The sequence below is a fragment of the Aphis gossypii genome, chromosome 1 (genome assembly GCF_020184175.1).
Source record: "Aphis gossypii isolate Hap1 chromosome 1, ASM2018417v2, whole genome shotgun sequence".
Lineage (NCBI taxonomy): Eukaryota > Metazoa > Arthropoda > Insecta > Hemiptera > Aphididae > Aphis > Aphis gossypii.
This window is the reverse complement of record NC_065530.1, coordinates 66,887,863-66,909,632: the sequence shown is the minus strand read 5'-3', so window position 1 is coordinate 66,909,632 and position 21,770 is coordinate 66,887,863. Positions and strand designations below refer to the sequence as shown.

Here is a 21,770-nt window from a genome sequence, read left to right as displayed (position 1 = left end):
TATGTTATCCGATCTTACGGCAGGTGATTACTTCTTTTGAGGATATGTTAAAGATATAGTTATCAACCAAATAGAAACTAAAAGTTAACACAATCAATTACGATGGACAATAATATGACGTATGAAAGGAAATGAGTTCCAAATAGATGTTCGTTAACTATAAGGGAAGATAAACACGTAGAGCATAACGTGTATATGAACGACTAACTAGATTTGAAATATTATTATTTAATTTAATATTATTTCGTTCTAAGCCTAAAAACTAAAAATAAAATATTATCTTCTATAAGAAGTTGAATCTAAGTGAATCGTTTAAATAAACTCGTATATAATCATTGTTTAAATATTAATAATTAAATATAGGTATGCAGCACTTATCGACCGTTTACGATATAATATCTTAACACATTTGTGTCTATTATAGTTTGTTTTAATTTTTATCGTATACCTAATATAGAAGTTGGTTAGGCATGTCTTGTACCGATAACACGCACATAATAGTGTTTCAACCTCGACAAAGTCTGACACTTACAAGGCCCCCGACCTCCGAGGTCGGTCGAAACTAGAAAACGACCGAAACTACGTCTCTCCTTAAATGTACGAATGACATGGCAGATTAATATGACGGGGCATTATATAAATTAATAATAGACGTGTGGTTTAATGTTCTATAGATACTTTACGTATATTACCGTCGACAATGATGTTACTGATGTTGCAGGTGCCGTCAAAACCAGACTAGCGCGAGAATATTATATTATACGCTATTCGCCCACCTCAGACTCAAGCTTTAAGAGTTTAGTTCACAAAGTTTCACTTAAAATTAAATTCAAACTTAAACTATCCCGTAATACAAATATAATATAAATTATATTATATTTGTACTCGTACATATTATATTATATTAGATGTCTATACGTGCACTTTATCTCCCATTAAAAATTACACATCTCTTATAGTATAATTTAAACTTTTTTCGTTATTTAGTATTCGATGAATAGCTGTTTAAAACTTTATGAAAAAGAGTAGGTATCTTATAGTTTATATTTTAATAACAAAATGCTACTTAGTAATAAATAAAATATATTTATTTACGACTAAATAAGTGATAATAGAAAGTCAAACATTTACCTGTCTGCGATGCAATGAGTTTACGATAAAGATCACTAACCAAGACATTCGCAAAATAACATTTTAAAATATCTCAACATTCGAAATGTTATCGAATAAAACAAAATGCGAAATACTGTGTTTAAATATGAGTAATACCCCGTTAAATGGTAGTGGATTTGAACAAAAAATGTAAAATACACGTCTTAAGTTTAACTATAATAAAAACGTTATTTTCTGTAATTAATGACAACTTTTAAAAACAAAAAAATTATCGTTTTTTAAAAAAAATGTGTGACCCCTTCTTTAAAATGTTAATTTTACAAAATCTTTTCTCAGCAGTGTGCACTTACATCATGAAACGAATTTATTGCTTGAATTCCAATTCATCTATTTTAACTCTGTGTTTATTTTTTATCAATCGGAGCAAAGCAGTATTTATAATAAGTACGCAGATCTACATATTTTTACATTTAGTGATAACACATTATACACGTGTGTATATGAATCGAGTAGACCAATAGCACGTCTATAGGAGTTCTATATACGAACCGAGTACTATTAAATAATAAAAAAAAAAAAAACACAACATTTTTGCAATAAATCATACTATTGTCCATATAAAATTGACGTGTGTAATATAATATGTATAATTCTGCAGTTGTTTAATCTGGTCGATATTCATGTTTTGTTTTTCTTACTTTTTTCGTACTTTTTTTCTTTCGTCCATGTATATGCGCATGATCCAACCACACAAGATTATAATACTGTAATTTAGAAAAATTAATAAAACGATAAACGTAGATAATAATATATTATGTCTATGAATATTGTAGATGTTGGGTGTCGGGGTGACGAGGTGTGAGCAAAAACATTTTCCGTGTAATATTCATAATTCGTAGACAATACCTGTAAATTACGTTATATATTATGTATGGCACCGTAGAGTAGTTTTATGTAAGTAGATATTATTATATAATATTTTCCGTAGTGACCGATCGTGATTATAATATTCGCACGACTTTTCTAATGTCGAAATATAAGATAAAAGCTCGGAACAACCAACGAATATCACATAGTTCAACGATTCTGGACAACTCGCGGAACTGCAGCCTACAGACGTATCGGTGATAAATAAAAAAAAACCATTGCTTTTTCGTTTAAATGAGTAAAGAAAAGATGTTATCATAATAAACTGTATAGCTCTAATATTACCGACACAGTATTATAGTGACGTAAAATATCATTATATAATGTAAATTATGATCGTGTACACGTACCTATGCGTCCGTAGGTCGTGCGTTATTAGATTAGAAAACGTATTTCTTGAACGTTTAAGTAAAATGTGTACTCCTGTTGTCTCATCGTCAGACAACCAAAATAACTATCGAATTCGAACCGCATAACATCGTAAGTATAACTTGATATTATTATCATTATTTTTGTTTGCTATATCCCCTTGTGTGTTATGTATTACACATAAACATAATAATATAATGTGAGTATACCTACGCGTACATTGTACAACTCGTCGCAAGTTTTCGTATTATATTACTGGTACCTATTATTATAATATTATAACGAGGAGACAATGTGTCATAAACTGTCTGTCGTAAATATGCGTGACAATTATTATACTCTGTATGACTGTATACCTACTTTCTACCGTGTATCAACACTATATTATTATTAAAATATAATTTATGCATATACTTACGCGTGCGATTTATGTACTTTACACTGTCCGATAAATTTAGTCACAACGGTAGCTACCGTGGTTATATAAAAAATATATTCATGTATACGTCGTGTAGGTACATATTATAATAATTTCATAACGAGACAGATGATTGAATTCATTGTTTGTAGTTTTTTTTTTTTTTTTTTGGTAGCAATAGTTCTATAACATTGATTGAAAACCATTTTGATACGTCTTCATTACAATTATGGCGTAAATTTAACCCTATAATTTTATTAAATTAAAACGCAACTTTTTAGATTTTAAAATTTTATAAATTTTTTAAAACATATAACATGCAGTGTGGTTAGCACCATCGCCGATTTAAACTTGACACTAGCTGTTCCTTAGTTACAGTGGAAAATCATAAGGTGCATTTACTTTTTTAATTGTAAAGAAATTTACTGTATTAGTAATGGTAGTAGTTAAAAAAAATATATAAGTACTCATAATATATAAAATGAATACATTTATGTATAAATTATATTATGTAGGTATGTGATAATATTTATATATTTATATATAATTAACAAATTAAAGAAAAGTGTAAATTTTATAAGTAAAAGGAACTAGTCGAGTGTTCGAATGAATTGTTTTCGAATGAAGAGTGTTCGAACAAATCTGTTCGAATGGAAATGTGTTCGAATAGTATTATGTACGAATGTATGTGTTCGAATTGAGTGTTCGAACAAATCTGTTCGAATGGACTTGTGTTCGAATAGTATTATGTACGAATGTTATATTTTTCTATTTGAACATAATAACGAGTATTATACGAATATCGTTCATAGTCACAAATATAATTCACCCAATAATTCGTTAAAAGCCAGATAATAGATATTATACTTTTATGATCGCGCGATAACCAGCCATATTAAATGTATATATGTATAGAAGTGTGTAGTCATCACTCTGCAATGACTACAACGATATCGGATAATCGAGATTACATTTTATTCTTATCGGAACATTGTGTGCAGTGAACATTATACCTACCTATATTATGCGGTGCCTTTTATACCGAGACCAAAAATTTGGCATCCGTTAATCAGTGTGCCAGAAACTGTGTAACTAAGTGTACCTACCTATAGTGTTTGTTAGTCGACTGTCGAAATGTCTTGTGTTATTAAATGTGTTACGACAATACACAATAAAGTTATGCTAAATGTCAATAATTATGAGTTTATGTTAAATAAATAAAATACGCGAAAACGAGATAACACGGAAGTATATTATTGGATATGTTCCAAAAAATGTGGCGTGACTTTTAGAACTATTATTGTAAACAATGAACACATAAAAGATAACTCTTGTGTATTAAAAGAGCACTCTCACGGTCCTGATCCAATCAAAACTGAATGTAAAAAAATTAAAGAAAATATCAAAAAAGCTGCAAAAGATTACAAAGATCCACATAAAATTTATCAAGAACAAATATCCGGTACGCCTTTAATTATTTCATCTCAAATAACTAAAAATATGTCAAAACTACTAATTAAGAGACAAAGAAAAGGAGAATTAACAGAACCGTGCTCTTTGAGAGATTTAAACTTACCACCAGAGTTGAAAAAAACATTATCTGGACAAGAATTTTATATTAAAGATATTGGTAGTGACACAGATAAAATTATTATATTATCTACCATCGAAAACTTACGATATTTAAGTGAGTCTCAATTTTGGTTGGCTGATGGAACTTTCAAGTCTTGCCCTGGACTTTTTAAACAAATTTACACGATACATGGAAATATTAAAAAAGGAAATGGGACTATTTGTGTACCGTTAGTTTTTAGTTTAATGGTCAAGCAAACAGAAAATGCGTACAGAACAATGTTTTTAGAATTAAATAATTTTGCTTTAGAAAATGATATAAATTTAACAAGAAATTCTAATTTAGAAATTATAACAGACTTTGAAAAAGCAGCCATTAACGCGATAAACGATGTATTTCCATCCGCTTTTCACTCGGCTTGTTTTTTTCATTTCTCACAAAATATATACCGACATATTCAAAAAGAAGGTTTGGCAACGAAATACATCGAAGATTTCAATTTCAATCTACTTTGTCGCCATCTTCCAGCATTGGCATTTCTCCCTATAACAAAGGTATTAACTTATAATTTATGTTTTTATACTTTTATTATATCGGATACTAAGTAATTATTTTATTTTTAACCATCCAAGGTCATCGAAGGTTGGGAAAAAATTAAACCATTATTTTCAAATGACGATCGTGAACAAAAACTGTTGGAATACTTTGAATCAACTTACATTGGAAAACCATTCATGAGATTGCGTGGACGAACCCGAAAACCTCCGATGTTTTCTTTAGAGTTATGGTCAGTTGCTGCACGTGTGGAGGTTGAATTGCCACGAACAACTAACATTGTTGAATCATGGCACAGTCGCCTGAATAAGTAAAATACTATAATTGTTTGGTATTCCAAATATTTTTCTCAATGTTATATTTATTTATAGGTTAACATCCAGGAAGCCAGGTGTATATAAACTGATTACCCAATTTCAGCACATTCAGAACGAGACAGAAAGTTCGATCGAACAGTTAATTCAAAACAGATTTCCAAAAAAGTTCAAAGAGTCCAAACAACAACGAGAAGAACGTATTAAATCTCTTGTTCTAAGCTATAAAAACAATGCTGACAATGCTGATTTTAATATTTTAGAATTTTTAAGGGGAATTGCTTATAATTTATCTTTTTAAAACATTTTTTTTTTTTTTAGATAATATAATATCATATTTAATTGTATAGTTAAGCTTAATAATAATAAATAATATTAAATAATTTTTATACCGAAAAATTACATTTTGTTGATTCCACAATAAAAATAATATTCGAACATTTAAACTTTCTAACAAATAAAATTCGAACACTTTTAATTCAGACACACTCATTCACACATAATATTCGAACATTTAAATTTTCTAACATATAAAATTCGAACACTTTTCGTTCGTACATATTTATTCGTACACATAATTTTCGATCAAACAACCCCTTGCCATTTTCAAAGTAATAATTACAAAAACTTACTTCGAGTAATTAACCATCGAACTATTTAGTACTAATTATGAATTATCAACAATACTGAATATGAATTAATACTTAAGTGTACCTAATTTTAACTACTTTTAAATACGTTAGTTGAATAAATACACTTATAAAAATTATTATTATATACACTATACATAAATTATATAATATTTACATTATTGCCAAGTAAAATAATTCACAAATTAAACGAGTCTTTAAAATATTTTATTGCTTATTTATTACATATTTATCATTAAAATTATAATATCACGTGGAATGTGTATTGCGTAAAGCTAAATTTGTTGAACAGACGCATTAAAGTAAAGTTGTCACGTAATCAAAATGTATAGTAAAAAAGACAATATTTATAAGTACTCGTGACATTTTAACCTCATTGAATATTATGATATTTTAGTTTACATTTAGTGATATTGCTAACAAACTCAACATTTAACAGACGTAGTATTTGCAATTTTGAAATAATAACTGTACACAGTTTTTTGTTAAATAACTTATGCTGATTGCTGATGAGTAATAATATATAAATATATAAAAAAACATTATCCGATTATTTTAATTGGATTTTTAGATGATCATATAGTTAGTAATCCAAAATTACCATAACAATGTAACACCCAATAACGTACCAACTGTAATATTATGTAATAATTTTATATCATTTCAATTATTTCTGTATAATATTCAATTGTAATAACAGAGCTCGGTGTTCAAGCTGTTAACAACCTACATAATAATATATAATATATAATAGAATATATAATCTATGTTATATAACTGTAGACAGTAGAGTACATAGTTAGAATTTTACATCGTATATTGTAATATTGTGATTTATAAAATTAAAAATATTGCGCATAATAGTTATTAACGTTATGAATTAATTTATAACATTAATTTTATTTTAAGATAATAATTTTATGTTAACAACTCTATAATAATACGTATGTCTAAATAATAATAAATCAATCCAATTTAAATTAAATGAACGAACAAAGTTAAAATCACAAATTATACATTGGGTAATACTAAATGCTCACTTAATTTAGTATTCACTAAAAAGATTAATTTATTTTATATAACTAATATTAAATACACACGTATATTATACATAACATATATAATATACAGGGTGATTCTTTTATCATTGAACACTCATTATTTCATTATGTGTTGACTTTTTTCAATTTTTTTTTTTTTTAAATGTTTAGTTTTATGCTTTTCTAGAATTACATAAAAATTTTATTTTTTTCACGCTTATATTTAATAGTGAAACCCCCATCAACTTTTGATTTTAAAATGGCAACCTATATTTTAAATATCATGCAATAATGGGGCTATTTTTTTATGAATTTTAACGTTATAATTATTAATTTCCTTTAAACCGTTAATGAGTTATAGCTGCTCAAAGTTAAGTGTTTTTCAGTTTTTATTATACTTCTTGTTTCTGAAGATATGCAGTTACATAGGTAATAATTAATAAATAATAGTAATATTATACCTAGGTACATATTTTCACGTGTAAATAAACTCATTATCGACTATTGTTCGACGCAGTGATGAACTTTGTACCTGTATAGTAACTATGTCCATTGTCCAATTTGTAATAAATTAATTACATACCTATAATTATCATATCTAATTTAGATAATAACCAAGCCAAGTACATAAAGATAGCACAAGGTGTATTGATATCAATACCCCTTAAAAGATAGATAAAAATGCTTATCTATCTCGATGGTCAGGAATTATAGTTTTGATAAGAAATTGAATAGTAGTAGTATAAATTGTTCTATTCTGTGGTAGTACTTTTCATTAATTGTAAAGACCATGGTTAAAGATATCTTTAATCGTGGTAAAGACCGTGGTATAGGTAAAACAGTCGTGACATAATATTAATTCATTTATAAATTCTGTGACAGTGACCACGCATATAAAGTGATAATAAATATCAAAGACGGTTGAGATAGTGAGTAGAGACAGTGTCACAGTTTTTGGAATAATATCAACTTCTAAAACTAACATAATGACAACTACTCAATAGATTTAGACAGCGGTATTCTATTAATAGAACAAATTATTTTTTATTATAATCTGTATATCTTTATCTTATCTATCCTTTTTATTTAAATTATAACAACTTACTGCTATAAAAAAAATAAAAAAATACTAATAATTAACAATATCTTAATTCATGGTAATCACCAGTAGTTCTATCTACAACCGTGGTCTAGGCTTACCTAGTTTTAAGTATCATTTTGTATTTTTTTTAGTGATTTACTGATATTAGCTTATACTAGAGAGCCTAGATAAGGTTATTACTTATTACCTAGGTCTAGACTTTCTAGCTTAAAATATTTAATACTGTTTAAAAACTATAAACTATAAAATAATAAAAGATATTATTGTTTCCATAACGACGTAAAATATGAATTGAAAGAGATCTAATTACAAGATAATTATAATAGGTATGTATACATATTAGAAGTAAATTACAATTGTATAATTACTAATATGACTATATGAGTATATTAATAGGTAGTTGTTTTATTTATATTTCAATAAATGTTCAAACTGTTTACCATTTTCGGCTAAACAAAAAGACAAACGCTTCATTAATTCGGTTGAAGTAGCTTTTTGTATGACCGAATAATTAATATTTTTACAACATTCTTTTATTTTAGATTTGAGCTCTTCTACATTGTTTGATTCTTCTTGGTAAACTTCATTTTTAAGAAAGCCCCAAAAGAAAAAATCAAGCACACTTAAATCTGGAGAACGTGGTGGCCATTGAACATCGGGGCTATGAGTTCCAAACCAGTTGTCTCCATACACTTGATTTAAATATTTACGCACGACCAAAGTGTTATGTGCTGGTGCACCATCTTGTTGCCAAATTAAATCATTTCGCTGTTGAAGAGGAATGTTCTCCATCAAAATTGGCAAATCATTTTTTAAAAAATTTAGATATTTATTTCCATTGAGATTTCCTTCAAAAAAATATGGACCAACTAAAAACTTATCAATTATTCCACACCACACATTTACTCCCCAACGGACTTGCTTGTTACACTGTTTTATTTGGTGAGGATTTGAATCACTCCAGTAATGGTTATTATGGTGGTTTACTGTTCCATTATTGTGAAACTTAGCTTCGTCTGTCCAAATTATCTTTTTTAAATAACTTGGATCTTCCTCTAATTTCACTATAATGTGAGCAACATAATAAAGACGTCTTTCATAGTCACTCGATTGAAGATTTTGAACAGGGAAATACAAATATGCATGGTATTTATATTTTTTTGCAATTCTTTGAACAGTAGAATATGATATATTCAACTCATCTAAAATTTAAAATGTAAAATTAATTTTTATTTATTATTTTACTTAATAGAAATACCTGCTACAGTTCTTAAAGATATTTGTGGATTTTCAATGAATTTGGTCAAAACTGCAAACGCATTTTCATCATTGTATACTGTACAAGTTTTATGTTTTGGTTTTGTGAAGCTTCCAAAATTATGCAGATTTTTATACAAATGAGGAAACAATGAATGTGCTGGACTAGAGTGATCAGGATACCGACTTTTATATAACCTATACATATTTATTATAACATTTTATGTATAAAACAATTTTTTTCAAAGATGTATACTGCTCTACTTAATTTATTTATAATGTTTAATACACGTATGAAAAGAATAAAAATAATAATTTATATAAACCTTAATGCAACTCTACTATTTTTTCTTGATTCATTGTAGCAAGCTATCATATTCAATTTTTCTTCCTTTGTGTATTTCATTTTAAAAATGAAAAAGTTAGTGAAGTACTAACAATTTTTTAATACAGAAAATTAAGTAATTAATACTTAAACGTGATTGTACTTAATAAAGTGATTTTACTTAGTAAAATCTTTTAAAGTGTATGATAGGTATACATTAATATCATAATTTGATAATATTTGGAATTTCCTTTAAAATAATTATAGAAAAAAAAAAATTTATTTCACAATAATTTATTGAATAAATTGAAATTATACATACAGGTACATTCAATTTAATTATTATAATTTGTACAAAAATATTAACATCATAATATGTATAAGTATAGTATAAATTAATTTTTATTAAAACTATAAAAAAAAATTGATTAAATGATAAAAAAAAAATGTTACCTAATGTTATTGTTTAGCACATTTTTCATTATACAAATCAAATTTTTTGTTCTTGTAAATTTAATTATTAAACGCAAATTACAAAATGAGTAAATTTCCAGAAACTTACGAAAAGTACTTAGCTTTAAGCCTAAATTCTGATTTAATATCACAAGCATCAGAAATTGATTTTTATAAAGAAGGGTACAAAGTTCTTTTGGATTTATATGAATCCAATATGCAAGTAAGTAAATTTAGTTATTACATTATGAACAACAATAATTATTTGTATTTAATGACATTTTGATAGTTAATTTTGAATTATTTTAATTGCAGAAAATCCATAGCTTAGGTACACAGAATTCTCTTTTAAACCAAGATCTGAGTGATATTAATGATGCTAATGATAAATTAAAAGAAGAAATTGGAGAGGTCATAATAAAAACAGTAATAAAATGAATAAATTAAATCATCAATAAAAAAAATAAAATTTAATTTACACAAAACAGGATAAAACTTAACTAAGTACATTTAGGGTGAGAGATCAGCACAGGCCAGGCAAGCCCAACCTGGTCCGCACTAAAATTTGGGCTGGACCACAATAATATAAATATTGTGGGTTGGTTATAAACAATTACTAACAGGCCTGGAAGGGTTGGACTTAAGTAAATAAGTTACGGACCAGGTCTGGGCGGCAACAGTTATTAAGCTTTGGGTCGAAATAAAAACGGCTTGCGCTGATCTCTGGTGTCTATCTAGAATATGCATATCGACCAGATTAATTAATTAATATTTAACTTAATAGTATTCATAAATAATTATATTTAAAACAGGAAGAATTGACAAAGAGCAATGTGCTATTAAAAAATAAAATTGAACATACACTCTCTGAAAATGAAATATTAAAGCGCAAAATTACAACTTTGGTAAGACAAATTTAAAACATATAATTATAAGATACTAGCTGGCTCCGTGCACTTCGTTGCCCGTTAAAAATGCCAATTCTATATAATATGATTCGAATTTTGATTAATTTGTTATTTAATATTCGGTTTAACGGTGTTCAAAACTTAGACATTTTCATTGACCGTTTTGATTCTCAAAAATCTTGTAAAACCACCACTTTAATATGCGAATTTTGTAAAATGCTTTCTTATTGCGCACTAAATTTGTGGTACGATTTTACGAATGTACCGTGTAAATTGTAAGCATCGATCTATCATTGTTCAGGCTCTACGTTTATTAGACAGTGAGTTACTCAAGTCATAATATTATAGTCATTCTGCTTGCCGTTGCCGTGAGACTCTCTTATGATTATGCGAGCAGTATATTATCATGTAGGCAATCCACACGTGGTGGATTGCGGACCCCGCGAGATGTGTACGTAAGCTTATAATTTCTAACACTTAAGTTTCAAAGTTATATCATTTTTTTATTTTACTACGGTGGGTAAAATACAATAATGTGCCATCTCGTGGTTTTTAAATAAAAAAATACATTTTACCTGTTGGTAAAACAATAAAACTTGGTATAACTTGTTATGTTAGTTTATTGCTGTGAATTTGAAATTTACTGTAGACATTGACTTATTTTGTTAATTCTTATTTTTGTTGTTATGGTTTTAACAAAATATAACAACAGGTATATAATTATTATATTCAATCATAATCAATAGTGACCTTAATATAGTTTATTTTCTTGCTGGACTGCAGTGATAGTTGTTGTTGTTTTTTTACATCCAGATTCCGAAGTTTTTTGGTGGATTTTTCTAAAATTGTACTACATAAGCACCTTCTCTTGCGACCAATAGGAGCGAATCATCAGTGAAAAATGTTACAAAAATGGGGAAAATAAATAATAATAACAAAAAAAATTGTTACCATGATTACCGAAAATAAAATAGTAATAATAATAATAATAATAATAATAATAGTAATAGTAGTCATAGGTATTTTTTATTTTTCATCGTATTTTTTTTTAATTTTCCGTGCAATTTTCTTAACTTTTTCTTACATAAGAACCTTCTCCTAGAAATTACGACCCAAACAAAATAAGAATGAGCGAAATCGATCCAGCCGTTCTCAATTGATGAAATGTTATACATTTTTGTCTCTATTTTCATATATATAAAGATAGAAGATAGATAGATTATTGTGAACTAAAAAAAAATTCACTCAACAAATTTCAAATTTCCAAACTAAAATAACTATAGAAACCATAGATTATATTGATTGTACATCGATCTGATGTTTAGATGTCTACGTCTACCATAGAGTAAATAAAGACAATGGTATCGAGTTCAAATCCCAGACATCAATGAATAGATTTTGCACTTTTTCTACTTATTCGGTTGACTTTTTAAAAGTTTTCTTTCGTAAAAACCTTCTCCAGACAATAACAAATACTTCTAAAAAATAATTAGCGAAATCGGTTCAGCTGTTCTCAATTGATGAATTTTTATACATTTTTGTCTCCATTTATATATATATAGATTTTTAATTTCTTTTTTTACTATGACAACGATTTAAGTTTGTATGTCTATTTGCATGCATTTTTAAAAACATTTTAAATAAATGATTTATTTTATTTAAATGGTTGCCATTGACTACCAAAAATAATTTAGTTGACTATTTGCTGGATATCATAAAGACACACATCTAATGAGTTGACATAATAATTTTAAATAATTAGTTTTTTAGTACCTACCTAGGTAACAATAATAATTTTAAAAAATACAATTTTTGTAGAAGGAGATGACCTATGGTCTATATGGGCAAAATGGGTGTATGCATTGGCAATTACGACAGAGGAGAAGCTAAGATTTAAATTTTTATATCTGGTCACCATACATATAACTACAAAATAAGTAATACTTACCAATATTTAATAGGACTTTCCAAGTATCAAATTCACACGCGTAATCTCAATTTAAATACCTAGGTACTTCTATGTTTAATTAAATTAATAAACAAAATAAAATATAATATAAACAACACATTATGACATATTATTATAATATAAATAATATTCATATAATATAATATTGACTGTTATGTCATGTTATTTTATTATAATGCTGATGTCTGATGTACTATGCATCACAAGATTACCACAATAGTCATACTACATAGTACAATATGGCTTACGGTCAGACGTTAGTAAAACTTTTACTGTAAATATAAAGTTTTCACTTTTCAGTAAGTTGTCACGAGGTATCGTGTAATCATGAAACATTATATAACTGAAATCTGGATTATAGCTTGCCTTTAAGTTGCGATCTCGGATATGTACATATTATATAATAATAAACCTTATACTAGGTAATAAGTATAAGGTCTATGGTATTGGAATTATTGTTTTGTGATTATACAGAACGCAAGATTATTATTTTGCTTCATAAATTTAAATAATTTAATGTTATAGGTGGGGCGGAGTTACAGAATACAAGGGTATTCTTAACTTTTGGCTTTCATAAACACTAATAGGTATTATTAGAATGACTTATTATGCATCATCATCGGTGTCGGTAATCGAAAGCGATAAGCGAATAATAGTATTTATAGTAGTAATTTTAGTCCAATTAATTATAATTATATGACAATTGATAATAAGCTATAACAGGTAATAACAGGTACAAATTTAATATTATCACCACTCTCCGCTACAACATGGATCAATGATATCGAATTCATTAGTATAATAGCTACTGGACTTCACAAATAAATATCCCAGTTCTGACTAATTAGTACTGATGTATAACACCTAAAAACTTTCTAAAACCAACCAACTTTGAGCAGCTATAACTCGCCGACGGATCAATGAAAGTTAAACATTTTAACGTAAAAATTCATAAAAAAAATGGCTTTATTAATTTATGTAATTATTTATATAGGTTGTCATTTGAAAATCAAAAGTTGATGGTGGTTTCACTATTAAATATAAGCGTGAAAAAAATAAAATTTTTATATAATTCTAGAAAAGCATAAAACTAAACATTTTGAAAAAAAAAAATTGAAAAAAGTCAACACATAACGAGATAATGAGTGTTCAATGATAAAAGAATCACCCCTGTATATGTATAATCGCTTATTGTATTGTACACAATACAAACTTGGATAATTAAACTTTTTTAATCGGCTTATAAGTTATATAATAGGATCCGGTAATGGTGGGTGGTGTAACAATACGAAAAAGTGTATGAAAACGTATAATATTCACAAATATGTTATGGTCATTGACACTTCAAACGAAATATAAATTTTACTGAACAACCAACAATTTATTTAATTGTTGTTAAAAATTGTCGTATATGATATTATAATGTTACTAAAAAATTAAATAAAAACAAATTGTATCAGTATTAAACATGTATGTTACAAACTTAGTTGAATAATTTTAGATTTGAATAGATCTAAATAAATAACGAATAAACAAAAATTTCAACCAAACAAAAAGTATAAAAATATATAATATTAATGTTTAAATTACATAACAAATAACATGTTATAATTAACTTTAGCCTTTAGGTATACAAATTATAAACTAATGCTATAATTATTGTTTTAAAATCTATGGTTTATCATATTATTGACAACTAATTATTATTATTATTGACATTAATAAAAATAAGCACAAGATAAATTAAGATTATTTACTCTTTAGTCTACATGGCCTTATCTAACGTAGGTATAACAATATTGTTCTAGTATAGAGATGAAACTAAATAACTAATAAACTCAATTTAAGTATATTATATAATATGTATACACTATCAAGTACATAAATGTTATTGTTTATGTTTCGTCTTACAAATGCATAATAATGTGAATTTACCTAGTATCAAACTTCAAGATAAAAATGTTATCTGTGTTTAATAGTGCGTCTTTCCGATAGGTTTTTTAATTTTTAAATGAGTTATGAGAATTATTAAAATTTAATATTTTATTTACTTATATAATTGACTTAAAAATGTATGTATAATAAAAAGTCTACAATAAAACATAAATTGTGTCGTTCTACGTACAATACGTTGGTAAATATTATAATATCTATAAAATTTATATTTTTGCTATGATACATTGCGCACAAGTGATATTGAGTTTTAAAAATTTAAAAGAATCATTTCTCGTTGGATAATTATTTTTTGTTTGAAAATTGTTTTTGGGTCACTTAGTATGTGTTAAAATCCGATTTATACCTATATAATATACATAACCTGTGATTCACTACTCATTCTGGGAACGAAATAAGTGCACTTTTAATATTATACTATAATAGGTGTTTGCGTAGTACACCCACGCACCTATACATGATGCGACACTTTACCAATATCATGGAAGTATATTATGCACAAGTAGATAAAATATTTAATGTAAGTGCATATACATTAATATATTACTAACCTAACCAAATGGATCTATAAAATATGCATACGATTAAAAATTTATTTTGTCTATAACCCTGAAGGCTACATAAGTGTATATATAAGTATATATATTATATACGTATGTCTAACAATTTAAGAATTTAATGATAACTAGTATAAAGACTGTCTTCATAAAAAAGAAAACTAAAACGAAAAACCATTATTTTTTTATTTCGCAGAGGCAAGTTAGACGCTGTGTAATATTGTATGAAAATCACCAGAAAATCACTGAAGTGGGGTATGGTCTTATTGTGTATGGCTTCTTTCGCACAAATAAACTCTTTTTCTACCTCATTTTTTTTTTTTTTAAACTTTTATACTTACAGACTTCAGTAGGTATTTGGATGGCTAAAATATAATGTATTTTTTTTTTCTAATATATTTTCTACGTTATTTAAAAATATAAAAGTTTATTTGTATACCTATACTATAAAGGTTTATTTATTGATTTTTTCTAAACAACTTAAAACTTATATTATTCATTCACATTAAAATAAGTATACTATTCATCGAATTCTGAATTTGCATCTTTTAATCAAAATTAAAAATGTATTAATACAATAATACCTTTTATCATTATAGTATATATAATATTTATTATGGGCATGACGTTTTGTACTAGAACACATGAATTCTGACCTCCCAGTTGGTGACTGATATATTTTACAATGTTACTCCAATGTTTGCATGCCATTTATAACAATCAGTAAATTCAAATGTTCATGTACTTATATACAATAATTGCTCTACTGAAAAAAATAACAAGACAGCGGTGTACCTAAATAGCCTATTCATTACGCCGTGTGACCTAATTTCATTATCAATGTTTTTTTCACAATAATATTTTTTTATGTAAAATAATATAACAAGATACTGAAAAACGTGTATGAATTAATCTTAATATTTTTCATTAATATACGTTTAGACGTATAGTAGGTATAAACGATTAAATAATAATATGTTGTTATAATAATTTTATTTTCGAATATTCAAAATATTATCGTTGGTTAATTAGTTAATATAATATTTTGTATTCAAGTTTAGTGTTGTTATAATATGATACGATAATAATACGATGGTATAGATATTATTAACTTCAACCATATAATTTCTTCATAAAATGCTTAATGATAGGTATGTAAACTTAATCCTTACCAAATATATTTTTTTTTTATACACATATGAGACGTACAATATATTGAATAAAAATATTTCTCAAAGTTATTATTATCTCACCAATAATACAAACACGGCAGTACGACTTCACGCGTTACGCAGGCTGCTACCTGCACTGCGACTCGCGAACATGCGATCTCCGACGCACGAAATAAACGATCGCAAACAAATTTTCTCAATTTGTTTCCATAATATGCTATCCACCTATTGCGATCGGGTCGTTGAACGTATATATATATATATATGTTAAACTGTTTACAAATTGCGGAATGCCGGCGAAATAATCTGAAATTGCTACTGTATTTTCGTTTAATTTATTATAATATACTATTTGAATAAAGTACCTACATATTAAATATAATTATTTATTTTTAAACGAAGTTTCGTGTTAAGAATATCTCAATATTTCCCACCGCTTGTAGAATGTATATACAAGTGCAGTGCAGTATATCGTGTATGTTATATGACCAAAACTATAAAATCTAAAAATATATAAACACACGTTATGAATAAATATAAAAATTATATTTTATTATTTAATAAAATTTTGAAAATAGTCAGTTTAATAAATTTAAATATTATATGGATTTCATATATTTTGTTGTAATTCTAAAACGAATAACCACACTTATACTTTAAACTAAAAATTTATTTTACAATTTAATTTTTTATGTATTTTATTGTAATACTTATTTATATGGAGTATATATAATACCCACCCAAAATGTTAAATGATTCAAATCGACTATCTCGTAGCGTGTGTATAATACACTGTACACGATGTCAATTTTGATAAATGAGATAATAACATGTATTTTTAGTGGGTGTGGTGTCTTAGCAACACGTTGGGTCAATGACTGAAATTTTATTATATAATGTATACACGCGATAACATGATATAGTGGCCTGGTACCCTCGTCGTTCTTGTTCCGTCAGTTTTATTACAAAGATACACATTTCTCGTGAAAGTGGCGTCACTGTCGTAGACAACGGCACTGAAGTGAAAATGTCTAACTCTGAGCTGCAGCACAAAGAATCGAAACAGACTAATAATAACAACAGCAGTAATAATAATAAAAATAATAATGTTAAACCACAGCAGCAGCAACAGCAAGAAAGGAGAAAGAATAAAAAGATAGATAAGGTGCAATGTGACGGAAGATTGTGAGTAAAAAAATAAAAATATTAACTTAAAAACCATTAGAATTTAGTTTTTAACTTTTAACAAGTATTGTCTAGTTTTTTTTTCATCACAGGAAAATTATAATAAACAGAGAAAATGAATTGAGAGCCAGATGGCCAGAACGATGGGGGTTTTATTCGAAAAATAACGTGGAAAGAGTAAGTGTACTACCTATAGTATTTTGAAATTTTATGACGATGTACACTAGATACCTATTCTGTACAACAGAGCTGCAGAACAGTGTTACCTATTTTTGTTTTTTTAATGTGTTTTCAATAACTCCTTGCTATTTAAGATACTATATATCACGATGTACAATATTTATTTTATAATATATTAGTTTATTACTATAAGTACTATTACGTATTTATTGTACGAATGATAAAACAGATAGTAGATTGATTAAGAAATACAATATATTATATAATATCATTATAGAAAGTAAGACACTGAATTTTAGGCCTATACAATTGCAAAAATTTCATAAAAAATATAATTTTTAATCACCCAATTACTAAATGTTTGTAGATGTGGAGCGAAAATGCTGTCAATTTGGGACTACCAGAAAACTTTATTGATCTCAGAAGACAGAAACTACGTAAACAAGATATAATTCAACCGTTGATCGAAGCAGTACCATCACCAATGTGCGTCCCAATAACATCGTCAGGTAATTGTTTAAATCCTATAAAGAATGATTTTAAAATGTGTCAACAGGTTTTGTAGGATGGCGTTCTGCACAAAAAATTTGCAATTTAGAAATGTTTGGCAGGGCTATTGATTATAATAGACTAGATACTCGGATGTTAAAATCAGACGATGAGCCAGATCAAAAACAACAGAGATTTATAATTCTAGGATAAATAATTTATGTTTGTAAAAATGAAGGTACATAAAAAATATTATATTTATTACATAATTCTATTGATAATATATATATATGCATAAACATTTTAAACATATTTTTTTTATTAGGTCAAGTAATTATTTATAAACATCTACGACAGTTGTTCAATTTTCTCTTAATGGACCTGGACTCACTTCATTGTAACCAGTTTTTTGATTTAAAAAGTATAAAAACATCAAGTGTTAAACGGACAAAACTTAAATAGGTTTTAGTGTGCAAACATAACACGCTAAGATAGTAATTAGAATTTTATATTGTAGATTATTTTTTACTATATATTTAAATTTTAAAAAAATTGTAAGCATATTCATACCGTGTAAGTAAATGTTTGTGATAATATGTAGTATGTTCAATCAAAAAAAATCTATTAATTTACACTTATAATTTTGGTAAGGTATTGGGGAAATATTTATTTTACAAACAATGTTAAATTATTTGTTATATACACATAATTATGCAAAATTGTGAGTCAAAATATTATAAACTATAATTAACTACTATAAAATTAAATAAATTATTTCATTAAACAAAAAAAATTTAATAGATAAAAAAATAAATATGTAAATTTAGTTAGCAAACATGATTTTGGTTTTAAATATCTTAAAATTATACTAGTTCTACTAACAACTAATAAATATAACTATTTAGTTTTGTAAAATTTTAATTATTGCTACAATTTATTTAGATTATTAATTACATTAAATTACATTAATATTTATTTTTTATACTCACTTAATAGTTTTGTTTCATCTTAAGAAAGATCTAACAAGTTGAAATCTTAGTTTCTTAATGTCTTTTTCTGTATATTTTGAATTGTTTTATTATAATGATAATTAAAAACAGTTTTAAAGTTCTTTTATCATTTTTCTTCTTTTTCAAAATACAAATAATTTTATCGTCTAAAAAAATAACAGAAATATTTCTTAAGCCATCAAACATAAATAATTTATTTATAAACTTAGAAATTTAATAAATTGTTCCAAAAGTCAGTGTATTTTTATTTACTTAAAACTATTTTAAAGCCTAAAAAATGATATGAAATATTTTTAAAACACCATTATATTGGTTGGTAATAAGATATTAATTACATTTTGATTTGCATAAGTGCAATAATATGATAAAATAAATTATTGATAACGAGATAAACTAAAAAACTAAAAAATCTTTAGAAAAATAATTCAGTCTATTGATGAACGTTCTATAACATAACAATAGTGAAGTCGGAAAAAAATAAAAATAAAACAAGAAAGAGCGATTATTAGCAAAGTCGTTAAAATGTAAATTAGAGTTGTGCTCAAAAGCGAAAAAAACACGAATAAATAATAAATCAGTCAAAAGAAAAAGTTATTTTGTTATTTTTAAAAATGAAAACACGATGGAAGAGGATAAAGACTAAATACCACGTTTTGAACATTACAATCGGGAAAATGAAATCCACATTGATCTATATACCGTATCATAGAATATAACAAAATATACTAAACAATAATAATATAAGCTATAATGCTGCATAAAAGTAGATAGAAATTTCCGGATGTGGTTATATCACAGAAGAAATAAAAGCATTCCAATATACTATAAATTTGTTAATTCAACATTTCATGTTAAAGATAAACCCAATATATTATAATGAACGACATGTTTTTAGAAAATTAAGATAAGAAGATAACGAGTCAGGCTCACATTTTATATCAAATCCAAGACAACAAGTGACTAAGTATGAATTTGCTGATTTCGATACGGAAATGTGTAGTTAAATCGTAGTACATTACACATCTGATGAATTAAGACGAATGCTACTCGATAAAAACAATTTAAATTTGTCAGAAATCGTTAAAGAAGATACAATGTGTAAAAATGAAAAAGAAACGTTAATAAAGTTACAAAATATGAAAGCTACCTGCTTATTGAATAAAAGGCGTTTTTTTTTTTAATTAAAAAATAAGACTTCAATTACAAAGATTTTTAGCCTATCGAGGAGGGTGGTTAAAATATTATGACGTAACTTACAAGTTTTTATCTAAATCTATGTGTTTGAAGAATTCAAAAATGTTGTGAGTGTTATTGTGTTGATTGAGTGCTTCTTCTGTCGATGATGGATTATTGAGGAGGTGGCGTGCTGAGGAGTATTTGGGGCAGTCGATGGTGATGAGTTTGATTGTAATTAGAACTCTGCATAAGTCACACAAAGGTTTAAGTTCCTTGGTGATGAGGTATGAGTGTGTTATGTGAATGGCTTAATCTGGTTCTGTTAATGACTGTTTGTTCTTTCCTGTCCGAGTTGTTTGGGATTGACCATTTGGAAATTGTTTTTTTTAATATTTCTTAACTTATTGTTGTTATAATTAGGTGATATGGAGTATTATTTTTTAACATCTTGAACTCCGCAAAGATGTTTACCATTTTTTATTAATTTCAGCTTGCAAAATAGGAAAATTGAATTAAAATTATATCATTATAGCGTACATTATTTTAATCAAGGGCGCCCGCAGAAATTTTCACCGGGGGGGGGGCAAGGTGTATATTATACATATATATATATATATATATATATTATATATATATAATGTTAGGTTAGGTAAAATTCTGTAATAGGCCCCTCCTAGCCCCCCTGCGGGCGCCCATGTATATAATATGAATAATATAGTACGATAATAATTATATAATACATAATAATATACAATAAATATACGTATATTATAAAACTTCTTCTAACTTCAACTTTTTAATATTTAGTTATTATTATTTTGTATCAAAGATATGTATGCAGGAAATCTTTTACAGGTTTTCCATTAAATATCATAAGCAAGATTTATAAAAATAGATACAATGATTTTTTTTTTCATTTAGCGTTTAATCAGTCACCAAAATAATCGAACTTACATTTCTCATTGAAATCGAATTGTTGTCTGTAAAATTCTACACAAAGATCAGTCTTCCGTTTTTCCAAATTGTTAACGTTGAAAGTTTTCATTTTTTGAAAAACTTGGTGTGCGACGATTTT

The 21,770-nt window shown here is 26.6% G+C and overlaps 3 protein-coding genes across 4 annotated transcripts; 2 read left to right on the top strand and 1 right to left on the bottom strand.

Moving 5' to 3' along the window:
- The first annotated feature begins 3,056 nt into the window (after positions 1–3,056).
- LOC126553467 (uncharacterized) lies at positions 3,057–6,525 on the top strand. Its single transcript, XM_050208646.1, has 5 exons — positions 3,057–3,061; positions 4,120–4,954; positions 5,033–5,265; positions 5,327–5,469; positions 6,491–6,525. Exons 1-5 carry the CDS (start codon positions 3,057–3,059, stop codon positions 6,523–6,525), a joined length of 1,251 nt encoding a protein of 416 aa, XP_050064603.1.
- Positions 6,526–8,466: 1,941 nt separating this feature from the next.
- LOC126549240 (uncharacterized) lies at positions 8,467–9,524 on the bottom strand. The gene is made up of 2 exons (XM_050197856.1): positions 9,320–9,524; positions 8,467–9,263 (listed from the first exon to the last, which is right to left on the bottom strand). Exons 1-2 carry the CDS (start codon positions 9,522–9,524, stop codon positions 8,467–8,469), a joined length of 1,002 nt encoding a protein of 333 aa, XP_050053813.1.
- A 7,900-nt stretch (positions 9,525–17,424) lies between these two features.
- LOC114132879 (uncharacterized protein C20orf85-like) lies at positions 17,425–19,206 on the top strand. 2 transcript variants are annotated; one of them, XM_027998480.2, is made up of 5 exons: positions 17,437–17,840; positions 17,933–18,017; positions 18,388–18,529; positions 18,577–18,747; positions 18,835–19,206. In XM_027998480.2, exons 1-4 carry the CDS (start codon positions 17,683–17,685, stop codon positions 18,720–18,722), a joined length of 531 nt encoding a protein of 176 aa, XP_027854281.1. In that variant the 5' UTR covers positions 17,437–17,682; the 3' UTR covers positions 18,723–18,747; positions 18,835–19,206. The 2 variants fall into 2 exon arrangements, with proteins under 2 accessions (XP_027854282.1, XP_027854281.1); XM_027998481.2 differs by lacking the exon at positions 18,835–19,206 and having other exon boundaries at positions 17,425–17,840; positions 18,388–18,506; positions 18,577–18,716.
- Positions 19,207–21,770: the final 2,564 nt, after the last annotated feature.